Below are 15,558 nucleotides of genomic sequence, written 5' to 3'. Positions count from 1 at the left end.
TAACTATTTGTGTCTTATTTTTAAGGTTTAACTTTAAAATAGTTGTTAGAACCACCAGATTACATTGGGGAAATCACATATTTTAACATTTGAAACTTAGAGCCACGAAATAATAATTTCCATTGGAAAAAACACCAATTTAACAAAATAGGATAGTTAAAAGTTCTTTATCAGGTTTTAAATAGGTGATTGGTGAATTGGTGACCCTTTGATGCACAACATAAAAACACATTCTAATGCACAACATGGGTCAAAAATGACCTTGTGCATTAGAAGCCTTGTGATAAAAAAATGTTTTTTATTCAAAAAGTAAGAAATGAAAACAAAAAATTAGGATGTATGATGATCAAAAACAAGTAATTAGAGGAAAACCTGCAATACTGAATGATGAAATTAATTTATTGCAAAGATATAAAATATAAAAACTTAGTCGGGTCGCTTTAGACCCATGTTGTGAGACCTACTCAATCAAAAAAAATATCCTGATCCTGATTGCAGCATTTCTATCATGAGAGAATTCAGTATAAACAGCCAGTGTTTTGACTTTTCTCTCCTCTTTCTTCTAGTTATTATGTATTGTGGCCATGTCCACTTACATGTGAAAAATTAAACAGAAGGTCCAGTCAGCCAGTATTCACCCAGTGTCAGTATACAGTACTATATGAAGAGACAGAGGACAGTTTTTTTTATTTTTTATGAAAAGGTTTTTCTCTGTTTATAGTGATCCTTATATAACCTTTGACCCCCAAGCTGACATTTAATAAAACAGATGCTCTTGCTTGCTGACCTTTCCCCACTCATAGGACCCGATGTTCCCCAGGGCTGAGCCTCCCCACGAGCAAAACACAGTGGTACGGTCCGGTACATATCCCCGTTTGGTTTGCTCTGTCAGGGCCGCGATGAGCTGATTCATGATGGCTGAAGCCCCGCCTCCCTGGTCGCTGTCATGACGACTGCCGACCAGCACATAGCGATCTGAAAAACAGAGAAAAAGAGAAGAGATTCCTTTTATGCATATATTTATTTTGTTGTAGGTGAATGTGGCTATTGTTTATGGATGTATGCATGGGCTACTTATGTCCACATTTATTCATTTATTTAATAAAAAACATTACAGTCACAACCATTACAAGCAATACACACAAGCTTGTAGATGTATTGCTAAGCAGTGATGCTTTCCAGTTATTGTCACAGTGGATGTAGAATGTCCCTTAGAAACTACAGAAGATGTTGTGTGGCATTAAAACACTTTAAAGTGGATGTTGTTAAAGCAGATCTGTAGGCATTTATTAACAACAATATGCTTAAATGCGTTCATGCATTCAAACACATACGACCTCATAAATGCTTGACGACCATGACAAATTTCAGCCTGATCTAGAAATAAGTATGTTGAACGCTTAAAATAAGAAATTAAATCTTAAAACAAGATAAATTATCAAACACTTCTAAATCTAAAGTTTTTAATCTTGGTAAGAAACAAATAATTTGCAGTGTGTAGTCCCCCATTGTTGTTATTAGGGCCCGAGCAGGCAACGACCTGCAAGGTCCCTATTGTATTTTGAATGTTTATTCTTTTTTTTATTTTTCTCGTACCCAAATGATCGCATTTTTCACTGCCTGAACATACCACAAAACTCATGAAACTTTAAATATAACTGGGGATTTCCACCGGGCGCGTTACAGCAGCAGCACGTCTCCACAGCGTTTTTGCTGCGTCTTCTGCCCGGCGTCAATTCACACCGGGCGCGTTACAGCAGCAGCACGTCAGCTTAGCGAGCCGGCCGTATACACGCAAGATCACGAGATCACGCGATAATCCTGAACGTATGCAAGACCGCAAGATCCCGAGATAAACTGTGTGTGTATAAGGAAACAACAACAGACAGCTTACTTTGGTTCTCCGACCGTCTGAGACCCTTTGATTGATTGCCGGCTGACCTGCCCCCGGGCATGATGTAATGTTGATGTGAAGTAGTTTTAGACTGCATGAACTGCGTATTGTGTTATTTTGAAAGGGGGCGGAGTGTTTTACGTTGATTCTGAGTCGGACTTCCTGTCTGGTGCGAGCTGCTCTGTTGAGATTTACGCGATTTGGCAGCGTCTCGCGGAGAAATAGAAGTCCTACCTAATGCTCGCGTAGTGACGCTGACGTGACGCTGCTGTCACGTTGCGCAGCGCGCCCGGTGGAAATGCTCTCATTGATTAGAGTGTTACCTATTTGCAACGGCGTACGCGACACTGACGTGACGCTGCAGTAACGTGCCCGGTGGAAATCAGGCTTAAGTCACAAGGTGGCGCTATAATAAAGGAAAGTGCATTTTGGCTAATAACTCTATAAACCTTAAAGGTTTTATTGATCGGCCCCTTGGTGGCACTGTGGTGGCAGTCTAATTTCATATTTGGTACCATGGCCACACTATAACGCAATGAAATTCATAGGGGTGGTATAGACTGGCCCCTGTAACGCACACACCCCAACGGCAGCATGCCCCGACACACGTGTACTGCGAGGGCCCGTTCAGTACTGCTTGCAGTCCTAGTTATGCTTGAAGTTGGCACAAGCATTTCTGGGAAAAGTGGAGACATACACAGACGTATACAGTGACGTAATGTCGTGTCTCTCTAGCATGTGGGAAAGCAAACAGGTTGGGAGAAGACTTGCAAGTCGAACCAACTGCGAACCAGAACCAGCACCAGCACCAGAACTAGTTTTTGCATTGGTCAAAAAGGGAACTTAGTGGGGTTTGTCTTCCTCGCTGCTTTTAAAAGCTGACTTAGTCTGTTGATATATTTCAATCACTTTAACCTTTTTGCATTTGACTTCAAGGATAAATTCTATCACTGAGGGATTCATTGCTAATGTTATGTACTTAATTATTGGTACTTTGAGACTCAAGACTGTACAGAGGTCATTGTGTCAAGAGATGCCACTTCAATGAGGAAGGTGAAGAAAAGTAAATGGTAAATATACCAAGATTTATAAAATGAAAACGTATACTACAGCTCAGCAATAGTTATATTAAATTCAAGTACAGAGTGGTTTCCTAGGAAACACTCACCCATGTTCACACACAAACATGAATGCTGCAGGCTTATTTGTATGCCTTACATTTACTACAAAGACAGAGTGTTGAGTATGGCTGCACAGAGCAGCTTCCTGCAGGCGAAGGGAAGAACAGAGCAAAGCTCATCACTTCAGCACAACGCGCTGATGACTTTGTTTGAGAAAAGAGGTGCTTAGAGAAGCCTGCTAGCTTAGCCTAAGAATCTGACAACATATTATTGCATTGAAAGCAGCTTCCAGGGTAAATCAACCATTACTGTAAACTGCTACAAATCAGTCGTATGTGAAAGCGCAATTTGCTTTATTTTTTTCAATTGCGCTGAATTTGTTTTGTTCATGCTTATTGCTCAGGGTTCACATGCTGAAGGTTAAATTAAGTGTTTATAAAGAAAAAATTAAATAAATAAAAATAAAATAAATGAAGCTGTGTTCTTGCCACCCTTAGGCTTCAGCAGGCACCAACTGGGGTTTAGTGCAGTCAGTAGTGGGTGATTTTCTTTCTTTTTTAAGATTTTGTACTTTTTTTTTGCCTTCATGTTTGTAATCTTGTTAACTGATTAAATAAGTATTCAGATCCTTTGCTTAAGTAAGTATTGACACCACAAAGTATCAGCATCAAAATGTACTTAAAGTATCAAAAGTAGGTAAGTATTCCCAATGCAGAATGGTCCCTCTCAGATTGTTTTATATATTCCAAATAAATTCTTAGATTATTAATATTGATGCATTTATTAATGCTGTCAAGGTAGGGCTGATTTAACTACCTAATACACTGTTGTGTGGTTTAATTTATAAACATCTGTAAAAAATTTAATTTGATATATTTCTTCATGTTAAATCTTAACCTGAAAAGTAATTAAGCTGTCAGCTAAATGTAGTGGAGTATAAAATAAAATATTTGCCTCAAAATGTAGTGGAGTGAAGTATAAAGTTACATAAAATGGAAATACCTAAGTAAAGTACAAGTACCTCCAAATTGTACTTAAGTAAAGTACTTGAGTAAATGTACTAAGTTACATTCCACCACTGGCTGCTGATCACTGGAAATAGATTGTAGCAAGAAGGTGTTGCACACTCTGGCTCTGCATATTTTTTTCCATTTTATTCGAGATAAACAATAACAAGACAAAGGCACTAGCGTGTGTGTGTGTGTGTGTGTACATATATATATATATATATATATATATATATATATACACACAATATATATATATATATATATATAATCACTGAGGGATTCATTGCGCTCGTGATCCGTAACCTAGATACGTGTCTGCGCATGCCCGGTCCGCATTATCATTCTCACCTGTGAGCTTTCTTCACACAAAGGAGGAAGTTGTGGTATATTTTCTGTTACTTTTAATCATAAGTCCTCTGCTTTACTAAAAGGCCCCAGTATGATCTCCTGATTATGTAACAGCCAGTTGATTTATTTGATTTATTTTTTTAAATATATATATATATATATATATATATATATATATTTTTTTTTTTTTACCACATAAAGCACAGAAAAGCAGGAAAAATAAACAAACCCCAGTATGATCTCCTGATTATGTAACAGCCAGTTGATTTATTTGATTTATTTTTTTAAATATATATATATATATATATATATATATATATATATATATATATTATTTTTTTTTTTTACCACATAAAGCACAGAAAAGCAGGAAAAATAAACAAATAGCACAGCACGCAGATAGGGAATACACCAAAAAGAAAAAAATAAAGAAAAGAAAAGAAAAAGTAAAAGAAAATGAAAAATTGTAAGTTACCACTGTGTTACCTATACATCTTTCATTTACTGCCAGTCATTCAGTCATTTGTACAGATATATAAGGCCGTACAGTTTACATGGTGAAAAAGAAATAGGGAAAAAAAAGAAAAAGGCCAAAAAACAGCCGGTTTTAACCAGAATAACGTACGATTTGTCAGATATTATAGCTGTTTGGGAGCAGAATAAAAACTGTATAAGTTGTATCCTTTTAAGGTTAAAAGTAGACCTAGCAGCGTGTGCGTGCACGGAAAACCTGCCCCATACGTTGAAAATGTGGGATGTTACAATTCTGGTTTACAGAATTGTTTAAATGCCCTGAAACAGACATCTTTTTTCGGCAGCCCTTAGGATTGACAAAGTGTTCTCCTCCGCTGTACCAAGGCAGTGTAATTTGATGTCTGATAATAAAGAAAACTAAAAGGAACACAGACGTGCTCTTTGATTAATTTTCTCACTCAAGAGAGGTAGTAATTCCACTACAAAGTTCCATGTTTTAGTTACTTTAAAGCATCTTTGCAGCATCTGCCTTAAGGGCTTGTAGGTTTTTTTCTCTAATTTCTCCGCCGTTCCTTTGTGTTTTTTCTACATTTCTATTCTGCCTGGACTGATTGATTGATTGACAGCCGATGGTCCAAAGGAGGAGGGGAGCTCTGCTCTCGGCCCTCCCTCTACCTGTTTTATTGACCATTGGCCAGTCAGTCAACCAAAAAAAAAATCGTTGTTCGGCCCAAAAGACCTGTCAGCCCCTGGCATGACTGATTGATAGATTGATTGACAGCAGAGGGGGCCAAGGAGGAGGGGGCTCAGCTCTCAGCCCTCCCTCTTCTGGCTTTATTGGCCATTGGGCAATCAGTCAACCAAAAAAAAAAGGCTGAAAAGACCTGCCCGGTAAGCCAGGTGGCCAGTCCAGCCTTGTCATCTTCCACTAGGGTGAGAAAAAAGGCAAAAGAAAAAATAATTAAGGGCCTTCAATGGATGTCAGAGCTACGAATCAAAATGACAGCAACACACCAAGTCTCATCCTTATATAGAGATATACATTTAACATGAAATGCTTTGGTTCCGCATGTTCCAAAGCAAAAGTTCCTGAAGTCCAGGAGATTTTGGTTCAAATTTGGCTTTCTATGCATTCATTTCTAAATATATAAATATATATATAGATGATGGGTCTCAAACTCAAATTACCTGGGGGCCCGTTGGAGACAGTATCAAAATGACCAAAAAAAGACAATTTACAAAAAAATACTAAAAAAAAAAAAAAAGGCACAAAATGACAGAAAAAAACTAAATTACACAAAAAAAGGACACAAAATGACCAAGAAAAGACAGAATTACCAAAAAAGACACAAAATGAATCCCAAAAAGTCACAGGTGTCTATGGAAATGTACCTTTTTTTAAACCATTTATACACACAAAAACAGCACAAAAAATAAGAAATAATAAAACTACAAAACATGTAAATTAAAAATGGTAATAGTTTTCATTGTAGAAAGAAAATTCACATTTTAAAAATGCTCTAGAAACATAAATGGCACACTGTGAAAGCTCCTATGATGCACTTTCAACTGGCTTTCTCAGCTTGTCTACATATGATATATAAATAAAGTTATTACTGTAAATAAAACATGTGTATTTTCAATAAATAGATGGACTCCAGAGGGTTAAACATCTGCTCTAGATAAACATCATGAACAACTTTATCTAAATGTCAAAATCTATATTCCAGTCAGATGGTGGATCCAGTAGTGTTCCCTCTTAAAGAGTAAAACATCCAAAGTGACACCTTCTTAATCCCAATAATAACAATATTTTAAAAGAGATTATTTTTTTGGCATTTTTGCTTTTTATTGAAAGTGATAGACAGAAAGGGGGTGATAGAGGGAAAGACATGCAGCAACTGGAGCTCAGGCCGGATTTGAACCCGGCTCCACCGCAGCAAGGACTCAGCCTTAATGGTAAGCGCTCTACCAGTGTGAGCCACCGGAACGCCCCAATACCAATATTTGAGAGAGGAAATCAGATGATTCAATTCAACAAAATGTTCTACAAAAGGCTAATTCACGTTTTTGCATCCAATAGTGCTTCTAAAAGATCCGAAAAATCATCAAAAAAAGAGATATATAGAAATACATTTTCTTCCAAATGTCAAATTTAAATGACCTACCTTCCCTAGAAGCACTCAATTCAGATATAGCTCACCTCAGCTCAAGGAGATTTTTTGTGCAATCAATGGTACAACCTACAGAATCCCTCATTAGACAGAATCTGCATGAGGAATGGATTTGGGAATGGGTAAAGGTTGCTCCCTTGCTTTTATACGATTTGGCCTTATCCACAATTTAAAGCTTTGTTAGAAGTTTTTGGACAGCCAATATAGTAAGATCATAAAAAATATTATTTTTTATGCTGTTATAGCAACTCCTGTATATTCCTCTGTGAGGGCATTATTATGCTTTTGTCTAATATCAGTATAATCAAAAGATTATATATATGAGGATGGGGGAAATGCATTGTTGGTTGTTGAAAATAGCAAAAATTGCCAGAAGAAAATCATTTAAATGTACTCTGCACCATTTATCACATTCTCTGCCAATGTTAGTGAACTTTACACACTCAAGGCATAAGCATATCTCTATAAATAAACACTTATTTTAACAATGACTGGGGGGATCTGGTATTGTAAGTGAAGCAAAGTAATGTTTGCTTGTTGATTTGAAGCTGAAGTTTAACATCGCTTGATTCATTATAATCCAGGGTTTTGTGTCAGATTTGATAAGCATGCATTTTATTGATTTCAGGGGCCCACATTTGAGCAACTGTAAATGTTAAGCTATCTATAGTTGGTATTAGAAATGTAATGTCTCCTCTACCTGTTACAGCCTTGCATCTTCCTCTTTTATTGCCTCTACAGTTGCCATGGAGCTGACAAGCTAATCTGTGAATCATGTAAACTTAATAACAAAACCTGCAAGTGGACCACACATGGGGGCAGTATGAAAGGATGCTATGTGCAGCAGTGAAGCTTTTTGAACCATAAGCAGAGTTGGTGTGATAATCTGGATCTCCTGTCAAAGCTGGAATATTGAACACGAAGGGCTCAGTATGCTTCTCATAAACTAGTTCATATGAGGTGTTTAAAATAAAGCTAGATTGATACCTTAGCCGGGCTTATATATCTGCTGATATTCGTGAATTGCAGATTAGTATCAGGTTCAGGGATGTGCTGGGACCAGAAATTCAGCCCTGGACTTTGAGATGGAGAGATCCTAACATTTGGTAAAGTGCACTGTAAGACAAATTCTAACAGTAACTTGCTGAATTATGATTGTACAGTATATTGCTGTGAAAACAATGCATTGTGGGAGTCATCATGATTGCTCAGGCATTCCAACGATCAAAATTATTTTAATATTTTTCAGGAATTTACTGTTTTCAGCTGAGCATATCGGGAAAATAAAGCCATTATTTACAAAAAGATTTTTTTATTTTATTTTATGTCTGGGCTGAAATAATCACAATGTGTTGTTTTTCCAGTAATCATAATATAGAGTTTAAATGGATTAGTTGTAGCATAATTTAGAGTTAAACATTTAAACGTTGCTCTGTTTTTTTCTTCGTTACAAGACAATTTGTCAGTAAACGGACCTGTATTTCTATAATACAGTAGAACTGTACATTTTACAGTAACTTACTGGCGAAACTGCTGCCAGTGATTTACTGTAATTTTACAGTAAAAAGTTTTACAGAGTGTTTGAAGTCAAGTTTTTTTCCCCATGGAAAGTAGTATTTTATGAAATTTACAAAATGTGAACTTCTGCAATTTCAGCACCACTCAACAAATAACCACTGCACTCAAACTTAACAGCAAATTGTGGTCGCAACATTAGCTGACATTTCATAGCAGCGTTACAATCGTGCCAATTTAGCACATTGCAGAAGTTAGCAGCAGTAAGGATTAAAAGCATCTGAATTCAGAGTGAATTAAAATATTGAGTTTAATTGTCCAACTTAAAATTTTATCTTTGTCTATTTTATGTTTGTTGCCTTGAAATTTTGAGTTCACCCAACTTTTCTTTTTTTGCAGTGTGTAAATATAATTGAATTGAATTAAATTGAATATAGCAATAGAGATTCATAAAAACAGCCCCTTTATTTTTGTGTGCTTTATAACTCCAAAACTTTGCGAATATGTGCAAATATTCATTCATTTAGGATGGAGATAAAACTGTGCTGAACAGACATATGATCAAACCCCAACAACCAGTTAAAGCGTTGCTGCTTCCAGAGATTTGTGGCCCATATTATCTGCTTTAGTGGCCCATTATGGCTGCCTAATATCACACTGTAAATCAGCAAGGTAATTTTCCACCAGTGACTGGGCAGGACAGGTACAGTATCAGTGCATTGCTACAAGTAGAAGGGTGGGCGGGAGAGGAGGACAGCTGTGGAGGAGAGGCAAGGGCGAGATAAAGGGTCTCCTCTGCAGAATGACAATTAAAAGAAGGATAAGGGCAGAAACAGCTAAGCACAAGAGGCTGGCTTGCCATTTCAAAATTAAAAGACATAATATGTCTGGAAATGACCTGAAGTGACAAAGGACTGGGGTAGGGAAGGACACCAAAAGAAAAAGAAAGAAACTGTTATGTAATGTTTGGTAATTTTGAACAAACCTGAAGTTGTTCAAGAGATTTATGGAAAATAAATCTAAAAAAAATATTGACGTATGTTGATTTAATAGCAGTTATAGTGTGCGTTGCTAATCTTTGACATATCCAACACTCTAATGACCACCAAAATCCCAGCTCCCTGCTATTTATTTTATGGGTGAAAAAAAACATTTTTTGTGTATTTTTGGAAGAAATTATGGAAAACTTTGAATTTATAAACTGGCATATAAAGGATTAAAATTTTGCAAATGATTTATTGTTTGGTAGTTTTCAACAAGTCTGAAGTTGTTCAAGAGATTCATCAAAAAAAAAAAAAAAAAAAAAAATATTGATGTATGGTGATTTTATAGCAGTTTTAGTGTGTGTGGCCTTTTTTGGCCACGAGGATGAAGAGAGGGTAATAAATTTGAGGGAGGCACAAGGGTTAAAACATACCCCAGAATCTCAAGCATTTTAATCGTTTCCTAACTAAACTGTTCTAATGTTTATGAGACATGTCACTCACAGGTTAAAGAAGCAATGCCTTGAAATAATCCATGAAAAACAGGGGCAGGAAGACAAAAGAAATCATGACAGTGAGGTCAGGTGACAGGCATTTTAAAGCTCCACTAATCAGCATTATTTGAATTAACAAAGGATCGGATGTGACATGTAATTTAAAATAGGTCACTCGTTTAAATTAACCTTTAGAGAATTACCACCTGCCTCTACAGGTGTACAGAGCCCTTCCAGCCTCTTTAATCCTTTGATGCACAACACATAAACACCTTCTAATGCACAACATGGGTCAAAAATGACCCACATTCATTTCCCATGTTATTTCATGCAGGCTGCGTGTTTAAATATATTTTCTTTTATTACAACAGATCATTATATCCATTTTTCCTTTCATACTATAAAAAGTGATACACTGAATTAACAATTTGAGTTTATGTGTAACTATGTTTGTCTTATTTTTAAGGTTTAACTTTAAAAGAGTTGTTAGAAACACCAGATTACATTGGAAAATCACATATTTTAACATTTGAGACTTATTAGAGCCACCAAATAATAATTTCCAATGGAAAAACACCAATTTACAAAATAGGATAGTTCATATTTTTGTCTTCTTTGTCAGGTTTTAAATTGGTGACAACACATAAACACCTTCTAATGCACAACATGGGTCAAAAATAACCTTGTGCATTAGATGCGTAGTGGTAAAAAAGGGTTTTTTCTTCAGAAAGTAAGAAATGAAAACAAAAAATAGGATGTATGATGATCAAAAACAAGTTATTTGAGGAAAACCTGGAATACTGAATGATGAAATTAATTTATTGCAAAGATATAGAATATAAAAACTTAAGCTAACTTACAGCTCTCAGAGTCCATTCTAACAAACCATTTTCCACTAGCAGTTGGTGTCTGTTTTCAGTTTTAAAAAAAGCTTTTATATGTCCACTGTGCACCACCTGTTCAGCATCAAATAGCACAGAGTAGCTTTTCAACAGATGACTTGAGTAGCTAGTTTCGTGCATGTGCATAGAAAATAATAATAAAACTGAGTAAAAAATAACTTCTTAATCTGAAGACTCACTTGAACCTTTAATGCTAGACAATTAGTTTCATTATACCAAACATAAGAGCAGGTGAGGGCTGTTGAAAATATGTCACAGGGTGAAATTAGGTCTTTTTATCCAATGGTTGAGTCACAAAGCACTAATGTGCTTCTCTTTTATTAATCCAGGCTGAAGTCATTAACAAAGTCAAGTCAGAATGAGTGTATATCCCAGTTTGAGCATTAAATATCTTGTATTTAACTGTATTATATTTGAATGTATGTAGCAAAGGATTTGAAAATCCTTACAATCACTTTTTATTACGGTTTTCCACACAATGTCCCAATTTTTTTTGGAATCAGGGTTAGAACATGTCATTATATATATATATATATATATATATATACATATATATACACACACATACATATATGCTAATGCACGTTGCTTAACCTAAAATAAGTGGGCTCCCTTTTGTTGCTAATTCTCAGGTTCTAGTCAACGACCAGCAGGGCATGCTCTGGTTGTTCCATAAACTGATGAATAATTGTGATGGTTCACTGTGAATGCAAATCCTGCATGACATGGTGCTCTATGTTCAACAAAGGACTGAAAGCACAACACCAATTACTATTTCTTGAGCCTTTTTCTTTAAATGGCAAATGGGGTGCACTTGTATAGCTTTTATCCAAAATGCTTTACATATATAATGGGAAATTGTGGGATAAAATGGAATGGAATGGGATATGATGATAAGTAATGGTCAGTTATGGCAAAGACTGGTTGGTTCTGGCAACATCTACACATTCTTCTTCATACTGGTGGCCTACATGTGTTTGTCCACATGTAGTGGGTGGTTGTGGATCAAACCACCAACCTTCCGGTTACTAGACGAACGCTCTTACCAACTGAGCCACAGCCGTCCACCATCTAGTGTGCTCAGAAAATAAAGAAAATGCTTCATGACGCTTCAATGGCACATCACTACCAAGAACCCTGAAATCAGAGTCAATTGTTATATCAGATGGACTCTCTTGAAGATTAGTTTCCAGCTTTGTGACTCAACACTCTAAATGGGCTTTGAACTGCTTTCAGACTTCGAGCTAATTCTTGAAAATATAAACATTAACATTTAGTGTGTAACCTGATCTGGACGATATCACACTATTGCCTTGAATGTTGTTATCAGCCCATTTAATAACTTTTCATTACATTGTACTTACAGTTTCATTAGGTGAAGGCACTGAAAAAGGCTGCAGTTTTGTAGGGTGAAGTTACAAAACTACGAATGTGTGCATCCTCGATTTTGAAGATTTTCAAATTAATTTTTCGAAATATCCCACTTTCACACACAACCTCATTTGGCAATTGAAAAATCTACATAATCTCCAATATACGAATACATACTTCCTACGTGCACTGCACTAGTTAAAATAAATGCATGTAAATAAATTTGTCAAAAGAATGTCGTTAATACTGGAAGTGACAGATTTATATGTAAAAATATGACGCAATGAAGTCACATTACATTACTTTTACCTTACATCCGACCACATTAGGCCTTCTGTATTTTTTCCTATATTATATGTCATATACCACTTATATTATGTGTATATCTCTCCATTAATTTAAATATATTTATTCATAGATGTTCATACTACTACATTCAACAATTTATTTAATCTATTTAACAGGCTATATATTTTCTCCAATTTGCAATATCTGTAAAGTACTTGCAGGAAAACAAACATATATATTAATGATAAATCTGTATCTTGAGCTGCTGTGAAGAATAAATTTCCCCACTGCGGGATAAATAAAGTCGTATCTTATCTTATCGTATGTATGTATAATTACGGTGTATAGGTAAATTATATTTATGTTTTGTAATACAAGACATGTTTAGACAAGGATTTTAACTTGTCATATTTAAGGAGAGGGGGTGGGAGTTTATAAGTTTTACTTCTTCTCACTCCTTTTCAAATATATATTCTAGATGTCATGTTGAATGTTTTGACTGACTCATTTTTTATTATTTTGTTTTCATATTCAAAATAAACTTGAATCAATCAATCAATCAATCAATCAATCAATCAATCAATCAATCAATCAATCAATCAATCAATCAATCGATCAATCAATCAATCAATCTTTTGGGTTCACACAGAACACGGACACTGGTCTCCTGGATGACAGTCCTTGGCTTCATTTGACCCTTTTTCAACTACAACTTTTTGTGCTTTTTGTGCTTTATAGTGCTTTATAGTTCAATCCCTTGCTTCCCCTCTTCTGTTTCATCACATCCTGAAGATGGCTAAATGAGACACTGAAATAATGAACACTTTGATCCAGTATGTCACCGCTCTAATAGTGAAATACTAAGCAACAGTTTTTGCTTTCAGGCAAAAGATGGAGCATTTGTACAAACCTGGGTTTCTCCTTCCTTTCAAGTACCCCACAACGTTGTAGATCTTCTTGTAGGACAGCTGGTTTCCAACAGTCAGAGTAATCTTCTTTCGTTCTAGGAAAAATAAAAGACAAACTCGTTTAAGACCCCAGTGGGAAAAGAAAAACGATTTTGAAACTCCCTGCAGGTGATTTCAACCATGATAGTAAATTCTGACCAGCCTTGGCCAATTTGACATTGTTATGTGAGTTGCTGAGTGGCACTGAATCCAAATATGTCCCCAGTGTGATGATACAGGAGGATACTGAACCCTTATTTTGTTCATAATCGCCCAGAGAGAGGATGTAAATGGGAAAGAGCTCAGCTCGCAGGCTCTGTCAAAGACGCTGTTGCAGTATAAACTTAAGCATACCAGACAGAAAAACAAACCGAAATCAGAGGAAACTGCTGGTAAACACTCTGAAAGTCATCCACAGTGTGTGATTGCTCAAGTTAAAAAAAACATCCTCTTTTAAATGCAGGGTGCAAAAATAAAACCAGCCAGCAGCCAATCACCAGGTTGCTTACAGGCAGCATTGACTGATTCATCCACTCCAGCAGCCACTGCGGCCCAAAACCTTTAGAATAAGAAATGTAATTTTTTGGAAGAGAGCATTTTTGCAGAAATGCTTAATATAAATGTTTCCTTGTCATGCTGATTAAATATAAACATAATCCCTGAGGCATTAAGTGTACTACAAAACATATTTTGTAACTCCAAATTGGCTGAATATGAATGTGTTTTATAAGGCGACAGGGTTGAATAAATATCTATATGCAGGACAGAAAAAGGGAAGAACAGTGTGGAGTAATACTGATGATTTTCATAGATATTTCTATCTTTGCTCTATGCCATGGGTCTCAAACTCGTGGCCCGTGGGCCAATTGCGGCCCTCGTGATGATATTTTGTGGCCCCCACCTTGATATGAAAGTGTAATGTGAGTTTTATATGAATGGCACTTTACCGTGTTGTGTGTGGAAGGTCCCTTTAATTACTTGGTAATTTTGTGTCTTTTTTGGGTCATTTTGTGTCTTTTTTAATCATGTGTCTTTTTTGGTAATTCAGAGTATTTTTCAGTCATTTTGTGTCTTTTTTGTAATTTTGTGTCTTTTTTTAATAATCGTGTGTCTTTAATAATTCTGTGTCTTTTTTAAAATAATTTTGTGTATTTTTTTAATTTTGTGTCTTTTTTGGTCATTTTGTGTCTTTCAAGTAATTTAGTTTTTTTTTTCTGTCATTTTGCTTCTTTTTTTTTGTAATTTTGTGTCTTTTTTTGATCATTTTGAAACTGCCTCCAGCGGCCCCCAGGTAATTTGAGTTTGAGACCCCTGCTCTATGCTGTAATACAATCTGATCAACCAGACTAGCTGACCACACCATATAATAAAACACATGTTCAATAACATAGATGCAACAAGTATTTCTTTGTGAAATTCTACAAAAAGATAAAGACATCCTGAACGACAGAACAGACAGTTTGTCAAGTGTTACGGCACAGGTTGTAGTGAAAGTGAAAGCTATAGTGAAAAAAGGCTGCAGTTTACGTGAATTTATGCTACAAAACCACTGACTTAGGTTTAGGGCAAAAAACCTCCTGTCTAGGTGTTATAAAAGACTGGTAAAATCGTTTTCAACAGATGACTTAACCCTCTGGAGTCCATGAAAGCAGCTGCACATTACTTCTTCATGACGTGAAGATATAAAAATGAAGCAACATTGAGCCTTGCCATCAGCTTCCCTCTAAAGTTCTGGCTTGAAACTCCATGCCAGATTTTTTTTGGATTACATTCGGCCAAGTAAAACCAGAGATATTGTCAAATATATTTAGTATTAAACTATAGAACTAGAGATTATCCTCATTTTACCTGTTATATGTAATATTTGCTACCTGTATTCATATTTGCAACGTTTCAAATTCTATGTATTGAAATATAATTTTCAAGATCAGATTTTATGTTTTCCTTCCTTACCTGTTTCTTTTTGGTTAAAAATGTTCTCAAGTAAGTAAAAGTTAAAAATTAATTATCAGGACATATAGGTGAGGTTGCGCTGAA

The 15,558-nt window shown here is 35.8% G+C and overlaps 1 protein-coding gene across 1 annotated transcript in view; it reads right to left on the bottom strand.

Annotated features, from left to right (window-relative positions):
- Positions 1–15,558, bottom strand: part of LOC131978137 (inactive N-acetylated-alpha-linked acidic dipeptidase-like protein 2) — a 787,053-nt gene that overhangs the window by 227,574 nt on the left and 543,921 nt on the right. Inside the window, exons 10-11 of the mRNA XM_059341659.1 lie at positions 13,485–13,577; positions 788–975 (exon numbers count right to left, since the gene is read on the bottom strand). Coding sequence (XP_059197642.1) covers positions 788–975; positions 13,485–13,577 — 281 coding nt within the window. The remainder of the gene's footprint in view (positions 1–787; positions 976–13,484; positions 13,578–15,558) is intronic.

Source organism: Centropristis striata, chromosome 9 (assembly GCF_030273125.1).
Source record: "Centropristis striata isolate RG_2023a ecotype Rhode Island chromosome 9, C.striata_1.0, whole genome shotgun sequence".
In the NCBI taxonomy this organism is placed as follows: Eukaryota; Metazoa; Chordata; class Actinopteri; order Perciformes; family Serranidae; genus Centropristis; species Centropristis striata.
The sequence above is the reverse complement of the archived record's forward strand: the minus strand, read 5'-3'. Positions and strand labels throughout refer to the sequence as shown.